At 38.7% G+C, this 21,118-nt stretch overlaps 1 protein-coding gene across 1 annotated transcript; it reads right to left on the bottom strand.

The window, feature by feature from the left end:
• Nucleotides 1-324: 324 nt before the first annotated feature.
• On the bottom strand, nucleotides 325-20,245 carry LOC119073422 (laminin subunit alpha). Its single transcript, XM_037178867.1, has 24 exons — nucleotides 19,819-20,245; nucleotides 18,188-18,334; nucleotides 12,633-12,869; nucleotides 12,401-12,571; nucleotides 12,127-12,340; nucleotides 11,858-12,067; nucleotides 11,589-11,796; nucleotides 11,319-11,521; nucleotides 10,959-11,231; nucleotides 10,588-10,887; nucleotides 10,466-10,525; nucleotides 9,760-10,391; nucleotides 9,185-9,694; nucleotides 8,925-9,077; nucleotides 8,523-8,864; nucleotides 8,128-8,464; nucleotides 7,842-8,064; nucleotides 6,140-7,780; nucleotides 5,911-6,048; nucleotides 5,765-5,849; nucleotides 2,339-5,699; nucleotides 1,666-2,264; nucleotides 1,212-1,610; nucleotides 325-1,152 (listed from the first exon to the last, which is right to left on the bottom strand). Exons 1-24 carry the CDS (start codon nucleotides 20,053-20,055, stop codon nucleotides 655-657), a joined length of 11,178 nt encoding a protein of 3,725 aa, XP_037034762.1. The 5' UTR covers nucleotides 20,056-20,245; the 3' UTR covers nucleotides 325-654.
• Nucleotides 20,246-21,118: the final 873 nt, after the last annotated feature.

The following is a 21,118-nucleotide window of genomic DNA, read 5'->3' as shown; positions in this document are numbered from 1 at the left end:
CCAAATTTGACACTACTTGTCAATTCAGCGTTCCTGCTAGTAGCAGTGCTATGTCACTAGACATGAAACGGTATTTTATGTTTGTCAACGTAACAAAACAAATATGGTTTGAATGGAAATTCATTGATAAAGATTAAGTGGAATGCACGTTCAGGGTTCAGCGGTGCACTAAATTTGGAAACTTGCCAATATGATTATACATATTTTGACGTTGGTCTCGACGTTGGTACATTCAAATGGAGGAGTCATTTTACTCGGTTGTGTCGTCGTCCGGTGAGCAGTGATTTATTTTCCATCGTCTAGGTTAGAATAAAAACAAACAGCGCTGTTTAAGGATGAATTTTATTTATGGCATAGGTCGCTTAGATGATAGCAATGAATTAGGAAAAAAAGAAGAAATTCGACAAAAATGAATAAAACAAAATTTTGAGCTGGATTATTGACGATTTACATGACAAAAAGAGTGAAAATGAAAACAAATGACGAGTAAGTATAAATCTGTAGAATTTTTATCGAATAGTCCGTTGTCCGCAGCCGAAGGTCCATAACCGAATGTAGCGCAAGAGGTTCCGTTGCAATAAAATAGTATCGTTAATGAGATTCGTATCAGTTCAGCATATCCATGGTCATTTATCGAATTTTAAAAGTCTTTTTCTAGTTAGTAGGGCACACGCCAGCCTGCACATTTCCGACCATCATCGTCGGTTGCACTTCTTCAGCAACATCTCGAATTCGTACATTGCGAATACAGCCCAAGTATGGCTTACGAACGGAAAGTCCACGAGCTTTCATAATGTGCGGATGTCCGCCCATGAACAACGGTCGCGATGTATCGGTTGACGGACTGTTTGCATTACCGATTGATGGTTGTGACGATACGCGATTTACCATCAAGGTGATGACGTATTTGGACTTGATAGCACTGACTGAATGCCAGTTACCATCGCAGAAGTTTTCATTAGCGTCTGGCTTGAACACTGCTACTATTGGACCGTCGCCATTATCAACGGTAAAATTGATGGTGCCGTTAATGAGCTGTAGAATCAGGTACGCCTTCTTTCCATGTACTGACAACAGCAAACCGTTCAATGTTCTGGGTTTGATATCAAACGATATTGTCAGTTCGGTACCGACTTTGAAGCGATCGCGTAGCTGAAATATTTGACAATTTAGAGAGGAAAAAGTGAGACAACAATATGTATGATCCTTACTTTGATGTAACCGCCACCTTTTCCGAAGAACATTCCCTCTTCGATTTGTTCTGAGCATGGTATTACACCGTACGTTTGTTCTGGTGCACCTAAGCCTTTGCCTCCGATCTGAACGTTGCGTATGCAACCGCTGAAGTATTGTCCCTTTGTCATTTTCAAATTGACGTTCATATCTTCCAACGAATCTGGATTAATACCGCCAATGGAATACGGTGGTTGAACAGCCATATTGCGAGTATTTCCAACTGATTCACCGAACTGTTCGTCTTCTCCATTGATGAGGAGCTTTCCTTTGGCTTGTTGACGCGAGAAAACGACTGTATGCCAGACACCGTTGTTGTATTCCTTATCCGACACCATTTTGGCAGAACCAGAGCCACAGTTGAATGCATGAATAAGCTGTAATAACCACATTTAATACATCACACCGTTTACAAACTATGGATCAGCTTACCTTGCCATCTTGGAGATACAAAGCAATAAAATCAGTGTGTCGACCATCAGCAGCATAGAACAACACACCGTCCGATGAAGTTGTTTTGAATTGCAGTGAAATGTCGTACGAACGTTTGATTTTCGATGGAATTTGAGTGAATTCAATGCGACTGTCGGTAGTCGTTCCGAAACGATATCCAGCATCGAAATCGACATCAACTTCCGGTTCCACAGGCAGCTTACAAATCGGTTCCACTTTATTCTCCTGAATCGGACGTCGGCGAGTTGTTCGCTGAGTTGGCTCTGCCGCTGCGGTCGTCGTCACAATTGCATCCTCTCCGGTTTCTGGATCAAGTTCGTTCAGTTTATCTTGTCGACGACGTTCCTCCTCCTGTTCAATTTGTTGTTGACGCAAACGTTCTTCCGCTTCTTGTCGGAGTCGTTCTTCCGCTTCCTTTCGGAGTCGTTCCTCCTCTTGTCGTTGTCGCTCCCGCTCTTCTTCCCTGCGTCGATCTTGGTCGCGATCCAGATCTGTAGATACTCTTGAAACGATTTTTTCGTCCGTATCACCCTCGATTACATTTTCATTCGGCTCGATCGGCCCATATCCATCAATACCTAAACAAGAAGTTAATCCGTAAGCCAAAAATATTGTAAGTCGCAGTTCTGGTGAGGTCTTTTAATTTACTTACCGAATATTTCCCTTGAGCAGTTGTCCAATTCTGCCGCCTTCTTATCAGTGGAATTGGCAAAGTTTACGACTTGTCCGCGAATCGTTACATCGCTGATGCAACCAATGAAATTTTCCGAGGATCCCAGTACATTTTTGGGTGTAATAAAGTTGTGGGGTAATCCACCATAGTAAATGTCGCCATATTCAATAAACAGTGGGTCAGTGTCAAAGTCCGAAACAAATTCATTATCTCCAACGAATAATCTCAATTTCTTTTGATCATGAGTCGCAGTCACAACGTGCCATTCACCCGTATTGAACTTATTCGCTCCAGTTGACAGCTCTTTCTCTCTGCTGTTAAACACCAACGAACCATCTCTCAAAGCCAAGCCAATCGTTGCACTTTGGTCATGATTCGTAGCATAGAAAATTATTCCATTGGGACTGGTTGTCTTGAACTTCAAATTGATTTGGAAGTGATTCGATGCAGTTATGTTGCCCAGTCGTAGGTAACCAGGTGACCGTGGTGAAAATGAAAGACTACTTGAGAATTTCATTGGACATCCAGGTCTTACACCATAAGCCTTCAAGTGCTTGCTGAGATCGACTGGAGAGCCGGAAATATACACATCGTCAATGCACCCGTCGAAGTTTTTCGCAGTGACTTCGGTGTGATTGATCTTGTGCGGAACTCCACCGAAGTAGAGTGAATCCGAAATTTTGAGATTCTCTTCCGTGTCGATTGGTGTTTCTTCTTGATAAATGACCTTTCCATCGACTTTCAAAACTCCCTTTCGTCCTTCTCTTTCGGCTTCGACTCTGTGCCATTGGTCATCGTTGAACAATTCGTTTGTTCCAATTGTTACCATATGCTGTCCGAGTTTGTATTGGAAGTAGATACCTCCACGTTTCATTTCAACCGATATAAAGTGTCTGTGCTTACCGGCATAGAAAATCAGACCTTCCGTAACGTCCCGTTGGACTTTGAATTTAAATTGAACGCTTGACCGTTGTTTGAACATGTAAGGTTTTGAGTCGAGGATAACGTATCCTTGTCCACCGAAACGATAGCCAGTTGCTGGTACTTCAGCTGCCACTAAACGATCTCGTTCTAGCGCACCATAGTTATTATCCTGGCCATCAATGAAATTCCATAATCCAGCCTCCTGATCACCTATTCGTAGATCTTCAATCTGTCCCTCGAATGAGCTGTACTTAAGGCCATCTTGAATGTTATAATCTGGCGGGTAGCCTCCCACAAAGAGCTTACTATTTTCGGAATCAACATTGAAAACAGAATCAGCGCCTGGAATCTCACCGACCACTTCATGCAGCTGGTCTTTGCCGTCAGCGATCTCTTCACGGACAATAAGCTTGACATCGTTGCCAGTACGTTCAACAATAACTTGATGCCACTGTCCATTCGCGATGTTCTTGTTGCTGATAATGCGTTCCGGTCCGTTACCCAAATCAATTGTGAGAATCGGATAACCATTTTCCACTTCGATAGCCATGAAATCGTTACGTTTGTTTCGTCTTGGTCCAGAATTGTTCTCATTGCCAAGATACAAGAGGAAACCGTTTGGTTTGTCCGTTTTAACGAATGCTGAAACTCGGGAAGTTGTGGCCAGTTGGTTTAAGTTGCTCGGTGGACGGAGTTCTAAGGTTGTGTTAGGATGGAAATTAACACCAACTTTAATGCTGTTAGCAACATCCCTAGCCATTTCGATCGACTTTTTTAGTCGCTCGACTCGATCAGCCAAATCACTTCCGATTTTATCAGTTTTTTCTTGACGTTCATCTAGCTCATTTACCAATGCTTGTAGATTCGGGAATAGATTCATGACACGTTCGACTTGTTTCGACGCTTGATTAATGTCGTTGTTCGTGTCGTCGACTTCTTTTGGCATTTGCTTAGCTCGAACCAATTCATTTGGTAAGTCTTTGACGATTGGCTTTAAAATGTTCAATGCCTCTTGTGCTTTCTCCTGTGCGTTGATAGCGTTGTCCCTTGCCTCTTGCCATATTTCAGCTTGAGAGTCTGGCTTTATTTGATCAAGTGCAACGTTGATAGCTGTTGTTTGATCGTCACTTTGCAAATTGAGGTCATAGATGTTGTCCACAACTTGTGAGGACGTGTTTAAATGCGGCTGAAGATCCAATTGTACTGTATTCAACGACTTTCTTGCTTCATCTAACATATCGCGTGCTACCTGATCGCCAGCGCCAGCTCGATCCTCAATTCCATCCGTTAATTGTGTAGCATTGCCTGCGGCCATTTTTGCATTTTTAACAGCCTTTTGTGCCGTTTGTACGGCCTCCACAATGTCGGTGTATGCATTTGCTGCTTTCAGAGCCGTTTCCGAGTTGGCAGTCACATTGGACAATTCTGAACTCAGTTCTTTGGCAATTTTCACGAGTTTATTTTGATTTTCCGTCGCTTGGTCAATTATTTCGTCGAGTTTCTGCAAGTCTTCGTCCTGTTGCGGTAATTTCTTGTCCACTTGAACGCACACCTCTTTGAGCTCATTGTTAACATTCTCTAAGCTTTTCAGGTGTCGATAAATCTCACCCATTGTAACATCACCTTTTTTGCCAAGCAGATCGGTACCGTTAATATTCTTCCATGCATCTCTGGACTGATTGGCAACGGTGTCGAATCTCAAATTCAATGTTGCTGCCTTATTTTTACTATGCAACGATTGAGCCTTGAGACTGTTGTCATTTGAAGCTACGCTCCAATCAAATAGATCCTCCATTTTGTCACTAAACGAACCAATTTGATTTCTTAAAGCATCCAATCTCAAATTTTGCTCCTTAACTGGCTCACTAAAGCGTTCAATGTTCAGTAAGTGATTCTCTGCATCCTCCAATTGCTTGTAAGCTGGGCTGGAATCTGTCACTTGGGTCTGGATCAATTTCAGAATTTCACTAGCCTCGGCTATGGCGTTATCAGCCTTAGTACTTTCTGATGCATCGAAACTGTCTGCCAATTTCTCGACTTCTTGTATTGTACCTTTCACATTATTCAATGCGAATCGGCTACCGTCCAACACATCGCTCGACGAATTTGTCATCCTGATACTGTTGGTCGATAGCTCCTTAGCACGTTGCTCGGCAAACTGTAATCTTCGGTTCATATTCTTAGTGTCCAATTCGATTGCATCGACAGCATTCAATGACGGTGTTAAATTTATGCCATTCGGATCCAATGCAGTGACTTCCGGAACCAGTTTTTCCACCAAGTCATTGTAGTAATTAAGCTTTTGAGCGGTAAAATATCCGCCAGCAACAGTTTTGAACTCGTCAATAACCGGATCAAGATCGTTACGCATTGCATCGGTTACGTCTAACAGGGCGTGATGACAAATATCGCATACCTGAAATGCAATCAATTCATGATCTCCAAACGCCTCAGATTAATTTTGCATTTATCAAGTCTTACATGGCATCCAGTGTCAGGTATCAAAACCCATCGATGAGGACAAGCATCGCATTTCTCACCAACGACACCCGGTAAACATTCACACCTTTAAAATGGAATGAACGGTAAAATGGATTGAAAGTCACTTAACATTAGGTATCACTCACTGTCCAGTTTGAGCGTTACAACCCAATCCACGGGAATAGTCGGTGTTGCATGAACATGGTAAGCAGCCATCGGAAGTGTAATTCCAATATCCTGGCAAACATCTGTCACACATTCGGCCTGTAACACCTGGCTTACATCTGCGAAGATAAAAAAGTGTCGTTACTAATGTGAACTGGTTGGATAGTTCTACAATGAACAATTTGCAGTATTTTCTGTCGTTTTCCGTACCTACAGTCACCCGTATGATCATCACACTGTGTGCTATTAGAAGCGATACCACAATCACAAGGTCTGCACCCCAAGCCTGAATCGAAACCGTAATGGTCTTCTTCGCAACGGTCGCATTTTTCGCCGATTACATTTTCGTGGCAATGACATGTTCCAATGAATGAGTCACAATGTTCTGTGCCCAGCTCGTCGCAAATACAACTTTGACAATCTTTCAATTTGATGGCATCTCCGTAGTATCCGGGCGCACACAAATTGCAAGCCGTGCCGTATGTATTGTTTAAGCATCGTAAACATTCACCATTCACTGAGTCACAGGCTTCTGGTTCGAGTGTATCAATGTTACCAGAACATTCACACGGTTTACAAAAGTCTCCTTCCTTTTCCGGTTGACCATAATATCCTGCAGCACAGCTCTGGCATCTGGCACCAGTGTAGCCTCTTTGACATGTGCAGTGTATCTTGTAACCATCTTCAGATATTTCACAACTGTTTGCAAAATTATTGGACTCGATTGGCATCGGGCAGGCGCAGATCATGCAATCGTGAGGTGTTCCTGCAGTGGCGTCACCATGATAGCCAACGATACACTGATCACAATGATCGCCAGTGGTGAAATGTTTGCATTCGTTACATTTTCCAGTGTTACAGTCACATGTATCAGCGTGACCATTACATTGACATGGTACGCAATAACCACCGTACGGACCGGATGGATCTCGGTAGTATCCTGGAGCGCAATCTTCGCATGAATATCCCTTGTATCCCGGAGGACAATGACATTTCTCGACGGATAGTTCTTCGTACATATTGTAATTCTCTTCATCATCGTCAGCCATGGTTAGGTATATGTCCGATAATTGACTGACAACTGTACCTTCCCAATACGTAGCACGAATGTAAATGGCATTCAGATCCCTCAAAATCATCATAAACTGTTCTCGAGTAACCGGTGCACCAGATATGGTCTGGAAATTTGACTCTACCATTTTAACGGATCCGTAGAAATTTTGTGCATTGGCGGGTTGTTCATAGTTTTGATGTACAATGACTATGTCTTTTCCTTCCAATATAACATCGGGACCGATAATAGCTTTTCCAAAAACACCAGTCGTATAGTACAATGAGTACGTTAACGCTCCACCGTAAGCAGTAAGATGATTATTTTGATCGAGCAAATAGTCGAGAACGCCGAAATAGACCAACTCTTCGTCGGAATCTTTTTGACTTAGGTCTGCTTGAAGTGTTGTTTCATTGATAAAAATATCTTGTGGTGCCAAAGGCCAACGTGATACTTGCGCTTCAATTGGTGTAACTTTAATGGAATTCAGCGATGCATCCTTCATCATGCTAACGATGAATGAACGAAGGTACGCGCGATCACAGCGAGTTGTCTTGCCGAAACAGAAACATTTCGTGCAACCTTCTGGATTCGATTGTTGCAAATTGTATGTACCATCCACACAAGTATCACAAGCAACGCCTTGAACATTCTTCTTGCAGAAGCATGTCTCGTCTTGTTGGTCGCAAATATCGAATGTGGTTCCTTCTTTGGTGCAACGGCATGGTTCACAGTGAGGGAAGTTGTGGAAACCGTTCAGACATTTGTCGCAAGAGCGACCTTCAATGTGTGTACGGCATCTACGGGAACAAATGTCGATTAAAGTTTTTCGTTTCATGCTTTAGAGTCTTAGAATCTTACTCGCAAGTTCCGTTGTTTAGGTCACATTGTAAGTTGCCGCGTTCGACACCCAGTGGGTTACAGTTACATAGTTCGCAACCGATTATTTGATCAAAGCCAAAAGTGTACGGTTCGCATTTGTCACACTTTTCTCCAGTGACTCTGGGAGGACAGATGCATTCACCGGTTTCTCGCTCACATAGAGCAGTTGATGGACAATCGCAAGGTTTGCAATCGGGGAAACCTGAAGTTTTTCAAGATGTCGTGACATTCCGTAAAGAATAAAATAAAATTCCGGTAAACTTACCGTAAAATCCAGTTCGACAAGCGTCACACTGTCTACCAATGACGTTATTTTTACATTGGCATTGTCCACCGAAAGGATCGCATTCGAAACTGGTCGATCCAGAATAGTCACAATTACATGGCAATGCTCCGTTGTTGTAGTCTGATGTTAGTGAGAAGACAGCTTGTTTACAGAATTCAGAAGCATTCAACTGAATGTGGAAGTGGTCGTGTCCACATTTTTGAATGAATTCCTTGGTCTGATCGAACGTTTCTTCTTGCAGCAAATGTTCGTTGAATTCTTCAGATGGTACCAATAGTATGTAATCCAACCAGACGCCACGTCTCGGAACATTGTTCTAAAGTTCGTTTAAAATGAGTCACAAAGCCGGTCACACTTTATATAGAATAACTTACAGATAACGTAATGGTAACTCCTTCTTCGATGTCGAACCAAGTGTAACCACTGTCTTGTTTGATCAATTCTCTGCAGCCCGAATTGGATGGGCAATTACGCAGTGGTACTTTACCGTCGTAGACCGATTTGTCGGTGTTAATTCGATAAATTAAATTGAACTGTGAATGATCCGGTTGGAAGAATTTGACGATAATGTGATAACGTCCCGGACTCGGCACTTTCGATCGAATTTCCCAAGTGGAGTGGTCGACGTCCAGATAGATTAATTTCGTTGAATTATCGTACAGGTCGGATGGATTTTCCTCCGCAATTATATCTTCGTGATCATGTTCAAATTCAATCTGAAAAGATGTGGCTGTTTCATAATCTGTGCAACAGACAGTCGAGGTAAATTAACGAACCTTCTTCGAATCAGCAGCCGATTGATATGTTGCGGCCACACATTTACCGTCTTTCATAATGCAAACCGGATTGGGTGTTATGAAATCGATGGACCAATCTTCAACGGGAATGGCTGCCACTGATTTGATAGCAACACTAGCTTCACCATCGCCCTACAACGAAAAGTTTAAGTTCTTTACACCAAAGAGAGGAGGTATTCGTCACAGAAGGCAGAAAAGAAATGCCGGTTTCTTGGTGACATCCAAATCGCATCACTTACCACAATTTCAATCGGTCTTAGGTCTTTGTCGTCCAAGTAAAACACTTTCTCCCTCGATTCTGCATCGATAACCGGCTGCCGGCATACCATAGTGTACGTACAAGGATACAATGTAACTACACCGTCTTTGTCTTCATCGCCACCCAAATTGATTCGAATGATTGAAGTCTCGGGCAATTTCCGATCGGTTATGTAGTCTACAACAACGATGTAACGGCCAGCTCGAGGAACATTCAAAATGTAATTCAATGTGGACTGAGAGTCGGTTAAAGCTGGCATATTATTCTCATGTATCAGCGACAAATGATCGAAGTCCGTGTACCATTCTTGAGCTTTCTTGGGATTGTCGTTTTCCATTATGAACGGATCGATGGTTGGCATATATTCAGCTATCGATGGATACTTGTAATGTCTGCAAAGACCAAGATTGTCGATTTCGCATGGATTTTCAATCTTTTTCGTTAAGATGGATGACTCGTAATATGCGGCCGGAAGTAGAACGAAATAATCCTAAAACAATTTGCAAATTCTGTTAGTCTGCCTGTTCGGCAATAGATCTATGACATTGAACATACCAGGAATAAGTATTTGTCTGTCTTCAAATTAATGGAATAACGGCCTGGATCGAGAACGATTGGTGATGGTATTTCGCCCTTAGCTCCGGAAACAGTAACAAATTGTGGACGATTTGTTGGCACAAATAACACCTTGGCTGTTTGATCCGATTCAAGCGGATTGTCGGAAGTAATCAAAATTTGTGCGACAATATTCTCGCCGGAAGGGTTCACGTAACGAATGATCATCCGGTATACTGACGACTTAAAGATGTTAACTTCATTGATAACTTCACTTTGAATGTTCGAAAACTTGGCGTAGCCGCGTTTACTGAATTCCGGAAATTGTTCTTCGTCGAACAAGTAACGCACGTTCGCTCCCGATGGAGTGTATCCATCCTCAAATTCGAATTGATTTTGGAACAATGTGGGGAAGTAATGAGTCGTAATTGGATGAGTGCAAGTTCGACCAGCTATTCGGGGATGACATTTACACTGTCCAGTTCCTTTGTTACAGAACGGACTGATAGAGCCACCAATGTCACATCCACAATCCTTGCAACCGAACAGACTGCCACCAAATAAGTCAAACGATCCATCTTTGCATTCATTACAGCTTCGTCCGCGAACTGATGGTTTGCAAGAACATTGACCTGCAAGTAAAATAAGTGGTTTGGTTTAATGAAGCTCGAACAATGACAAGAAATGACGTCTGTATCTAACTTACCACTCTTGGTATCACAGGTATCCAATGCACCAATAGTTCCGTCAATAAAGCAGTCGCATTCTATAACAGTTGATTCGTTTCAGAAGTATTCTAATTGATAATTCAGCCAACATTTAGCTTACCCTCACAGCCATCGAAGTTTGTCAAATTTAAATTCCAATACAGTGGCTTACACTGATTGCAAATGCGTCCAGTTACGCGCTCTTTGCATTGACAAAGTTCTCCAGCAGGTACTGAACCACAGCCGGTAAATTTAGCGATAACACCAGCCGGATCACAATTGCATTCCTCGCAACTTGGATAATTGTAAAATCCTTCCTTGCATTGGTTGCACGTTTTGCCATCGAAATTGTTCGAACACAAACATTGACCATCGCTGTTACATGAGATGCCGACTGAGCCATGTGGACCGCAGTTGCAGGCTAGAAATCGTAAGAGGGTTTGTTAGGGAACTATACACTTCTGACATAGACATATGTATGGAGACACTTACGTAAACATTCTGGGTATGCATAATAGCCTGTGCTGCATTGAGTACATTGTTTTCCGGCAAAACTGTTCAGACACGGGCATTTGCCGGCCGCATCACAAATTGTTGAAACGCTACCAGTAATGGAACAATTGCACGGCTGACAATCGGGGTAGTTGTAGTATCCGGGTAGACATTTATCGCATCGTGGTCCACCGAATCCGTCTTTGCACAAACATTGTCCTGTTTGCTTTTCGCACACTTCTGCTAGCGTTCCTTGCAGATCACAATCACAATCTGTTCAACACAAAATTTTGATTTCGAAGCAATTAGTTGGCTGGACTGTTTAGACTTTCCGATATTCCATTTCAAACAATTACTCACATAAACACTGTGGATAGTCGAAGTAGCCGTCCTTGCATCGATCGCATTGTTTTCCGTCGAAATTGCTGCTACACAAACATTGGCCACTGGTGAGGTCACAATCATTGTTTACTGAGCCGAGTGCATTACATTGACAGGGCTTACACTCGGGAAAATCGTAGTATCCGTCAGCACAGACTTTGCAGAAAGGTCCACCGAAATTTCTTTTTAAAAAAACGAAGAATCGAAAGTTAGGATTCCATTTTCGATAATTAGAGCAAAATGTATTACTCTTTGCACGGACAGCTTCCATGAACAGATTCGCAATAGTATCCATCTGTACCATTCAAATTGCATTCACATGCTCGACAATTTGGATACCCAAAGTGACCGAACGAACAGGATTGGCAGTAAGGTTCTTCGAATTCCGGACGACACTCACAACGACCAGTTTCTTCCTCACAATTACCAGTTGAATAGAAGTTATCACAGTCACAACCTGTAATTTGTATTACATTTAAATCACATGCAATGCAAATGATCCCGATCATGTCTCTTACGTTTACACACATCCGTTTCATTCCAGTGCTTCCCGTAGGGTCGATAGTACTTCGGTTTGCACTTATTACAGTTGATACCTTCTGTGTTGTGCTCACATTCCTGACATATTCCACCACCTTCGTATTTTCCTGATATGTCTAATGACAATCCTTGTTTGTCGGTGGCTTCATCGTATACACATTTCCTGGAATGGCCAAAGCAGTTGCATGCTATGGCGAAAAGAGTTCATTTAATTTCGATCCCACAAATTGTGCCAACGAATCCTTACGTTCACACTTGAACGGGCTGGACTTGGTATTCTGTCGCCATTTCTTTTGCTCGAATCCTGGGCAACATTCGTTACACTGAATACCACAAGTGTCGTGCTGACATTGGCAAGCCAAGATTCGAGTTGGACTCGGTTCGTGAACATGACACGTATCGGCATGACCGTTACACATACACCGACCTCCAATTGAAATATCTTTGATCGAGTAGAAGTACTGAAAGGATACCACAGTTTTACAGATCCGAAATCAGTCGATGCCGAAAAAAAAACTTACTCGTCTAGTCACAGTTGGATCTTGTCGTTGAACTGACATCAAATGTCCTAGCAAATTCTTAGTACGCAAAAAACGGAATCGAACATTTGTTGCTCTTGTCCATTCTTGTAGTACCGTCGAGTTAAAGTAATTATTTGCTGAGGGTCGATTTTTCAAAAGCATAACCGGGATCTAGTTTTAGAAAAATCGAAATTATTTCCTGGTTATCTGTGCGAGATTCTCGATTCCATACTTCTCCTCCTTCTAACGGCACAATTTTCGAATAATCTGTAGTGCAAATGACGTCATCATCAGCAGTGATGGGCTTTAAGCTGTCTCGGCCGAAATATGTTTCACAATCGGATGGGGTGTCGGAAAAATGTTGCCAGGCTTTCCATGTTTTACCGTAATCCATTGATTTTTCCAGAGTCCAGAGGCCTGGACGTGGTGAATTTGCCATTCGAATGTATAGATATGCGACATGAAATTCCTAACAAACAGGAAGGTGAGGAAACTTATGTACTATTTCAACTTTAAATGTTACGACTAAGGTTGATGTAAAAGTCTCTCGTCAATAATCTGACTTATATTATGTGAATGATGTCATCGGCACCCTATTCCTAATAGCTATTAACCTGTCACATATGGCTATTAATCTGTTACCGATAACGACGACAAAAATAATGACAAGGTCTGGGTAATATTTACATAGTAAAGTTCATGTTAAATAAATTGAAGTACAAGATTTGAAATCAACAGATTAAAAAAACTTTGATCGATGGCAGTATTAGACCTGATAATAATACTAATCATTTGCTTGCCGTCTCCCGGGTAAAAATTTCAGTCTCAGTGAGACCTAAAAATACGTAGTCTCAAGGGTCTCATTTCGGTCTCATTGACTTTTTCAGTTTACGAGAAGTCTCAATTTTAATTTATTTTATGTAAATGAACAAGAATGAACGAGAGAAGCTGAGTGGTCTCGTTTCGACTACTTTTCGAGAATGTTTGAGGATGAATGAGTAGTCTTTTTTGACTTTTATTTGTTAGGCGTGATGAGACTGTCCGAGTGGTCTCGGATTTAATACTTTCCGAGACTGGACAAGTGGTCTCTTTTCGAATAATTTTTCCTTACACTTTCCGAGACTGACCGAGTGGTCTCTTTTCGACTACTTCTCGAGAATGTTTGAGGATGAATGAGTAGTCTTTTTAGACTTTCATTTGTTAGACGCGATGAGACTGTCCGAGTGGTCTCGGATTTAATACTTTCCGAGACTGAACGAGTAGTCTCATTTAAAAAAAAAATTATTCAAATTTTGAGAACGGAAAAGTGGTCTCATTTCGAGAAAATATTTTATTCGAATTTTGAGAACGGAAAAGTGGTCTCATTTCGAGAAAATATTTTCTTCCAACTTTGAGAACGGAAAAGTGGTCTCATTTCGAGAAAATATTTTATTCGAATTTTGAGAACGGAAAAGTGGTCTCATTTCGAGAAAATATTTTATTCGAATTTTGAGAACAGAAAAGTGTTCTCATTTTGAGAAAATATTTTATTTGAATTTTGAGAACGGAAAAGTGGTCTCATTTCGAGAAAATATTTTATTCGAATTTTGAGAACGGAAAAGTGGTCTCATTTCGAGAAAATATTTTATTCGAATTTTGAGAACGGAAAAGTGGTCTCATTTCGAGAAAATATTTTATTCGAATTTTGAGAACAGAAAAGTGTTCTCATTTCGAGAAAATATTTTATTCGAATTTTGAGAACAGAAAAGTGTTCTCATTTTGAGAAAATATTTTATTCGAATTTTGAGAACGGAAAAGTGGTCTCATTTCGAGAAAATATTTTATTCGAATTTTGAGAACGGAAAAGTGGTCTCATTTCGAGAAAATATTTTATTCGAATTTTGAGAACAGAAAAGTGGTCTCATTTCGAGAAAATATTTTATTCGAATTTTGAGAACGGAAAATTGGTCTCATTTCGAGAAAATATTTTCTTCCAATTTTGAGAACGGAAAAGTGGTCTCATTTCGAGAAAATATTTTATTCGTATTTTGAGAACAGAAAAGTGTTCTTATTTTGAGAAAATATTTTATTCGAATTTTGAGAACGGAAAAGTGGTCTCATTTCGAGAAAATATTTTATTCGAATTTTGAGAACGGAAAAGTGGTCTCATTTCGAGAAAATATTTTATTCGAATTTTGAGAACAGAAAAGTGGTCTCATTTCGAGAAAATATTTTATTCTCGAAATGAGACCACTTTTCCGTTCTCAAAATTGGAAGAAAATATTTTCTCGAAATGAGACCACTTTTCCGTTCTCAAAATTTGAAGAAAATATTTTCTCGAAATGAGACCACTTTTCCGTTCTCAAAATTGGAAGAAAATATTTTCTCGAAATGAGACCACTTTTCCGTTCTCAAAATTGGAAGAAAATATTTTCTCGAAATGAGACCACTTTTCCGTTCTCAAAAATGGAATAAAATATTTTCTCGAAATGAGACCACTTTTCCGTTCTCAAAAATGGAATAAAATATTTTCTCGAAATGAGACCACTTTTCCGTTCTCAAAATTGGAAGAAAATATTTTCTCGAAATGAGACCACTTTTCTGTTCTCAAAATTCGAATAAAATATTTTCTCGAAATGAGACCACTTTTCCGTTCTCAAAATTGGAAGAAAATATTTTCTCGAAATGAGACCACTTTTCCGTTCTCAAAAATGGAATAAAATATTTTCTCGAAATGAGAACACTTTTCCGTTCTCAAAATTGAAAGAAATTTTTTTTTTTCGAAATGAGACCACTTTTCCGTTCTCAAAAATGGAATAAAATATTTTCTTCAAATGAGACCACTCAACGGGTCTCACAAAGCGAAGAAAATATTTTCTTCAAATGAGACCACTCAACGGGTCTCACAAATCAAAGGAAATATTTTCTTCAAATGAGACCATTCAACGGGTCTCAAAAGTAGAAAAAACTTTAGAAATGAGACTACTCATCTGGTCTCGGAAATTGCAACAACGGTTCAAAATTAGATCCACAAATACATATATCTGATTTAGCAACATGAGTAACGTCGATGGCCGTCCAGATTGAAAGTTAAGCATCATTCGTCGCGGTTAGTACTTGGATGGGTGACCGGAAAAAACATTACAAAAAGGTAAAAAAAAAAATATTACTAACGATTCTACATAATTTCAGTCAATTTGATCTAGCGAATTATAAGAAAAGTAAAGGGCAGTGGCCATCTATGAACTCAACATAGAAGTACAGATATTCACATAAACAAATCGTCCGATAAATAATATCGAAAGAAGAAAATAGTCTAACAGCATGGCCAAAGCAATGAAATATGAGTAGTCTCAAACGGTATCGGAAAAACTCAAAAATGAGAAGTCTCAAAGAGTCTCGGAAAAACTCAAGAATAAAAAGTCTCAAAGGGTCTCGGAAAAACTCAAAGATTAGAAGTCTCAAAGGGTCTCGGAAAAACTCAAAAATGAGAAGTCTCAAAGGGTCTCGGAAAAACTCAAAAATGAGAAGTCTCATAGGGTCTCGGAAAAACTCAAAAATGAGAAGTCTCAAAGGGTCTCGGAAAAACTCAAAAATGAGAAGTCTCACAGGGTATCGGAAAAACTCAAACAGTCTTTTTTATCCTATTTCTTCTTATCAAAATGAGACCACTCATCCATTCTCATAACGTCTAACAAATCCATAATGAGACCACTCATCCATTCTCATAACGTCTAACAAATCCTTAATGAGACCACTCCTTCAGTCTCACATCGTCTCAAAAAGTCAAAATGAGACCACTCCTTCAGTCTCACAGCGTCTCGAAAAGCCGAAATGAGACCACTCCTTCAGTCTCACAGCGTCTCGAAAAGACGAAATGAGACCACTCCTTCAGTCTCACAGCGTCTCGAAAAGACGAAATGAGACCACTCCTACAGTCTCACACCGTCTCGAAAAGCCGAAATGAGACCACTCCTTCAGTCTCACAGCGTCTCGAAAAGCCGAAATGAGACCACTCCTTCAGTCTCACAATGTATAATCAGGTCGAAATGAGACTTCTCACCAGTCTCTTGAAGTCCAACAAAAAGTATTCTCGTTCAGTCTCAAACATTCTCGAAGAATATACAAAATGAGACCACTCTGACATTCTCATAAAGTCTCGTAAAAGTTTGAAAAGAGACTACTCATCCAGTCTCAAACATCTCCGAAAGACATTTAAAACAAGACTTCTCAACAGTTTCAGATGAATTCGGATGAATTTTGGATGAATTATGAGAACTAATCCAGTCTCAAAGGTCAAAAAAGAGACGTCTCGCCTCCATACAAAATAGCTGTCTCGAAGAGACGTCTCACAACCACTTTTTTTTTTACCCGGGCTGTAACAGGTTAATTTCTGAATTATGTCAGGATATCAATCTAAAAAATCGCTGAAAGGGGGCTAGCTTTCCTCTGTTTTATGCTTTTCTTATCACTTCGCTGTACCAAGTCTTTATCTCATACCAGAGACGGCTAAAATCCTAAAATTAAATAGAAACAAGTTCTGGACAATATTCAAATGAATGAAATAAGAATCTTAAATACACATAATTCTCATATTTACTTCATTCGTTTGAATATATTGTCCGACTTGTAATGTATAGCAACGCGTTGGTATAAGAAATGAATAAAAAGTTTTCATAACGGAGTGATAAGAAAAATCGTAGCGTATTTGTAGGTTCGGTAAAGACGGTTGACATGCCCAAGAATTTTTATTTTATATAAAATCAAAGAGTTCACAGTGTTATCGTTTAAAAAATGTAATGAAATTATCGCTGCCATTACATCCGGACAAACTATAATGTTATCATAAAGTTTCTTACATAGACTGTTATTGTGCTTTTTGAATATTTAATAAAATTTTAAATATTTCTTATGTCTTGAAAAAGCATTAAATGAATCTTGGAATGAAGTACGGATGGACATGGATATGTCCGAGTAGAAACATTCAAATTATGAAAACAAAGACACAGAAAAAAAGTAAAAAAGAAGAAATCAAATCAATAATTCTAAAATCTGTGGTTGAAAAAACCTCTGAATCTCTTCATAAAACAATTTATTATTTAATGTCTAGCGCCTGGATCATGTATCCCTCAGACGGAATGTCAATTCGACAATTATTTTTACATATTAGTGAACGCAAATAAGTTGCAAAGGTGGTACAAGTTTAACGCACTGCATATTATAGAAACCTAAAACGTTTCGTTGAAACTTTAAAACAGTTTCAACATTTAGATCGCCTAAGAAATTGAATATACCAGACTCTAACTGAAAAATACTTGATAAAGAGCTGAAATTGCATTTTTGTATCCTTATCCTATTACACATCGTACAGTCTAAAACGACGCCTAGTTTCATGTTCAAGATTATATTTTCACTATTCAACAATTTCGTCTTTATAATCTTGAATATCATTCGTTTCAAAGTCGTAAAACAAAAATCGTTGGTTGTGCAGAATTTTCATTCTCGCAGAACAACAACAACAACCATTTCATTACCCACATTTGTTGAACATATGTGTATGCTGGCCCGTAATTATTAGTGTATTACATAGTATTCCAGCAGTATTGTATCATCCAAAGAAATAGAATACAAAAATCTAATTTTAGAGAGTTAATATAAACAATTGACGGGGCATGTCGAATAGTATTTCTTTTCTGTGAGTTACTCTATCAGTGAATTCATCTGGTATACTTCCTTACGTATAGTAACGCCGACCTCATTTCAATGCTTTAATTTTTTAAATCTTATAGTTTTGTAATAATAACTTACTTGTCCGAAATCGATGGTTAAGTTCACTTCGTTGTACTTCATTCCCCTAGACAACGGAGGACTCTGCCACCAGTTTTCAGTTCCATCAATTGCGTATTCTGGCGGATGGCGCCTGTCCAATCGTGTCGGGTCACAATAGTCACATACCTAAGAAAATTGGGAATAAAATAAGGATTTATTAACCTGTTTCGAACGTCTGCGGTCATTTGTTATCGACTTTATGACAAAAACAGGGGATCAGTTCTGGATTTCTTAAAAAAAAATTGAAACAGATGAAGCAAAAGATTTTGTTTCTATAAAATAATTTAACCAAATTAAGTAACATAATAATTACATCGCTGTACTTATGCAGTTTGTAACAGGTTCAACTTCATTGGAATTATTTCGAATTAATTCGAATAAGACTCTGCTTAACAAATTAATATTAGAACGATTCGTCAAGGAGTTTACTGGTCCCTCAACAAATCAAATAAATAACCTTTCAGGAAAGAGCGTTAATTCGGAAATTTTTGAAGAATTTTTGATAACTTTATGGAACTTTAGAATTTTCCAAGAATTTTAAAGAAATTTCAGGAATAATTAAATTCTTAAAATCCCTGATATTCCTAAAATTCGTAGAAATTCTCAAAAATAAGGAATTTTAGGAATTTGGATAATATTTAGAAATTTTTCAAAATTATTTCTTTAATTTTTTTTTTAGAAATTTTTGAGAATTTTAGAATAATTATTCATAATAAATAACCCTGGCTACTATTGGTGGCAATGATAAAAATGAGCGTAGACCAATGGTTCATCTGGTAAAATAAGTGTTAAAAATGTTGAAGTAAAAGATTTTTGTATCCAAAACTGGGTGATACTTCAAACAACTGAAGTAATAGATTTAATGATTATACTGCGGTACGCATGCCGCTTCGAAAAAAGGTTTTAAACTTAAATAAAGTATTGATAAATTATAGGTGTTAAGCAATTGACTATGATTGACGAAAACTCTTTCCTCTTTTTATTTATTAAATGAAAATTGAAACCATAGTGGACACTGTTATCTAGTGCGAGAAATTACAAATTTTGAAAGGAAAAATCAACGTCTACAACAGTCAATCTCTATAGGGTTCGTCTTCTTTATGTAGTAATCCAAGTAAATTTTTTTGTTTTCAAAACCTTGACTAATTCATTTTTTGACCCTTGTATGGATTCTAACTTCTGTATTCCAAAATAACTCTAAAAACAAAGACCTAATGGACTTAGATAAATTTTAAAATCCTATTGAATATTCACAGGGTGTGGTGCATAATGTAATAATACGAAAGATGCGCTTCTTTGCAACCATTGAACGTATAAAACGTTTTTTTCCGAATTCTAATACATCAGCACAGAGACGCTGAAGAATATGAAATCTGAATCTTATGAAAACCAATTTCTTTCACTCTGTGAATTTGATATTTGTTGTCTGGTTAACACATACTTTGAACACTCAAAAAAACCAAATAAAAGAAAAACTAACATAAAAAATGAGATAATCTTTGAATTGTAGAGTGCTACACACCACATACAAGTGAATATATTCTTCGTTTTGGATTTTTTTTTTTCGTTTCTTTTACATTTTATGGAAATATAAAAATCATCCTTCGTACCTGGCCCTGTATAAGCGAATAATATTGATTGTCGTTTTCGGTATTAGCTCCCACTAATTTACAATACAATTCGGGTCCATCTGTATCTACACCACAAGTGGCTGTAGATGATATTTTTCGCCCTTCAGCCAAATTGAAATAGGGCGGAGTGAGCTCGGCATTAACATTAGTACCAATAATTGTAATCACAAAAATTAATGGCAAGGTAGGCCAGCACATTCTGGAAACCCTCATCATGAGGGCTCTATTATCCTTTTTCGTACAGTTAATCCTTTTGTGATGATGTTACCACAACACTAATCGAAAGAAAAATTGCTCCAAATATTTCAAAGTCTTTTTTATTCTTTTAATTATTCAAAAATTCAATTCAACTTATTTTCCCGTCGTTTTCTTTAGGACCGTCCGTGACGGTCTTCCGCACTCTACTGAATTCTAAATTCTTATTTTTGAATTCATTCCTCTCATAATTTTGTATAATTTGAAGGAATAAAGAAAAGAAAACCGATAACATTTAACTTCAAGCATGTTTATTGCATGTGTATGTTAGTCGAGATTACTGGCTTCAGTATAAATATACATATATCGGCCATATGCTATGTGTTAAGTAATAATATAATGAAGAGAATGAAGGAAAAGAAGATAGCCACCACTCTTTTTCTCAGATAAGAATAAAAAAACCGAACTTTTCATGCGTTTTGTTCTTTTTATATAGTAGACCTACCTACAGCTGTTCTGTGTGCAACAAAATGCAACGTAAAATCAAACATCTCAGTAATATAAAGATGTGTTATAAATGAATTCGATATGAATGGAATGAAAGAGAAAAAGGTAAACAGAAAAACCTGTTGTGAATTTATGATTCCTTTTCGATTCAGATTCATTCATTGAGAGAAGCGCGTTATTCACGTATGGTTTTTATATATGAAATCGTACTGTTAACTAATATTATTCCTTAGGCTCACCATCAATGCATTTTAAAATAATTTGCTTGTGAGGATGACTGTTACTTTTAGCTACCTCTTACGACTTTTTGAGGCGTTTAACTTGACGGACAATTCAATTTGCTGGTACTCTGCAAATTCTACAATTCTACAAATTCAATAACACCACCACACCATAGCAATTATAAATTATAATTTTTACGGTAATGTAAATGGAGCCTCGCTCATATGAAATTTTGCATTTGGTTTCCTTCGGGTCGGGGCCATATAAGGCTAGATTTTCACTTACCAAAAAGATACTCCGTGTGAGAGAATTTCTTTCAATTTTTGCTTTGTTTACTTAACAGATCGCTCTCTCA

The sequence above is a fragment of the Bradysia coprophila genome, unplaced genomic scaffold (assembly GCF_014529535.1).
Source record: "Bradysia coprophila strain Holo2 unplaced genomic scaffold, BU_Bcop_v1 contig_138, whole genome shotgun sequence".
Classification (NCBI taxonomy): Eukaryota; Metazoa; Arthropoda; class Insecta; order Diptera; family Sciaridae; genus Bradysia; species Bradysia coprophila.
The sequence above is the reverse complement of the archived record's forward strand: the minus strand, read 5'-3'. Positions and strand labels throughout refer to the sequence as shown.

Excerpts from the sequence above, each read along its gene's own strand:
- LOC119073422 (XM_037178867.1), bottom strand. The coding sequence starts at position 20,055 with ATGATGAGGGTTTCCAGAATGTGCTGGCCTACCTTGCCATTAATTTTT. Across the intron at positions 9,695-9,759 it reads CAGACAAATACTTATTCCTG|GATTATTTCGTTCTACTTCC; the intron begins GTATGTTCAATG and ends AAATTGTTTTAG. Across the intron at positions 5,850-5,910 it reads TGTAACGCTCAAACTGGACA|GTGTGAATGTTTACCGGGTG; the intron begins GTGAGTGATACC and ends TCCATTTTAAAG.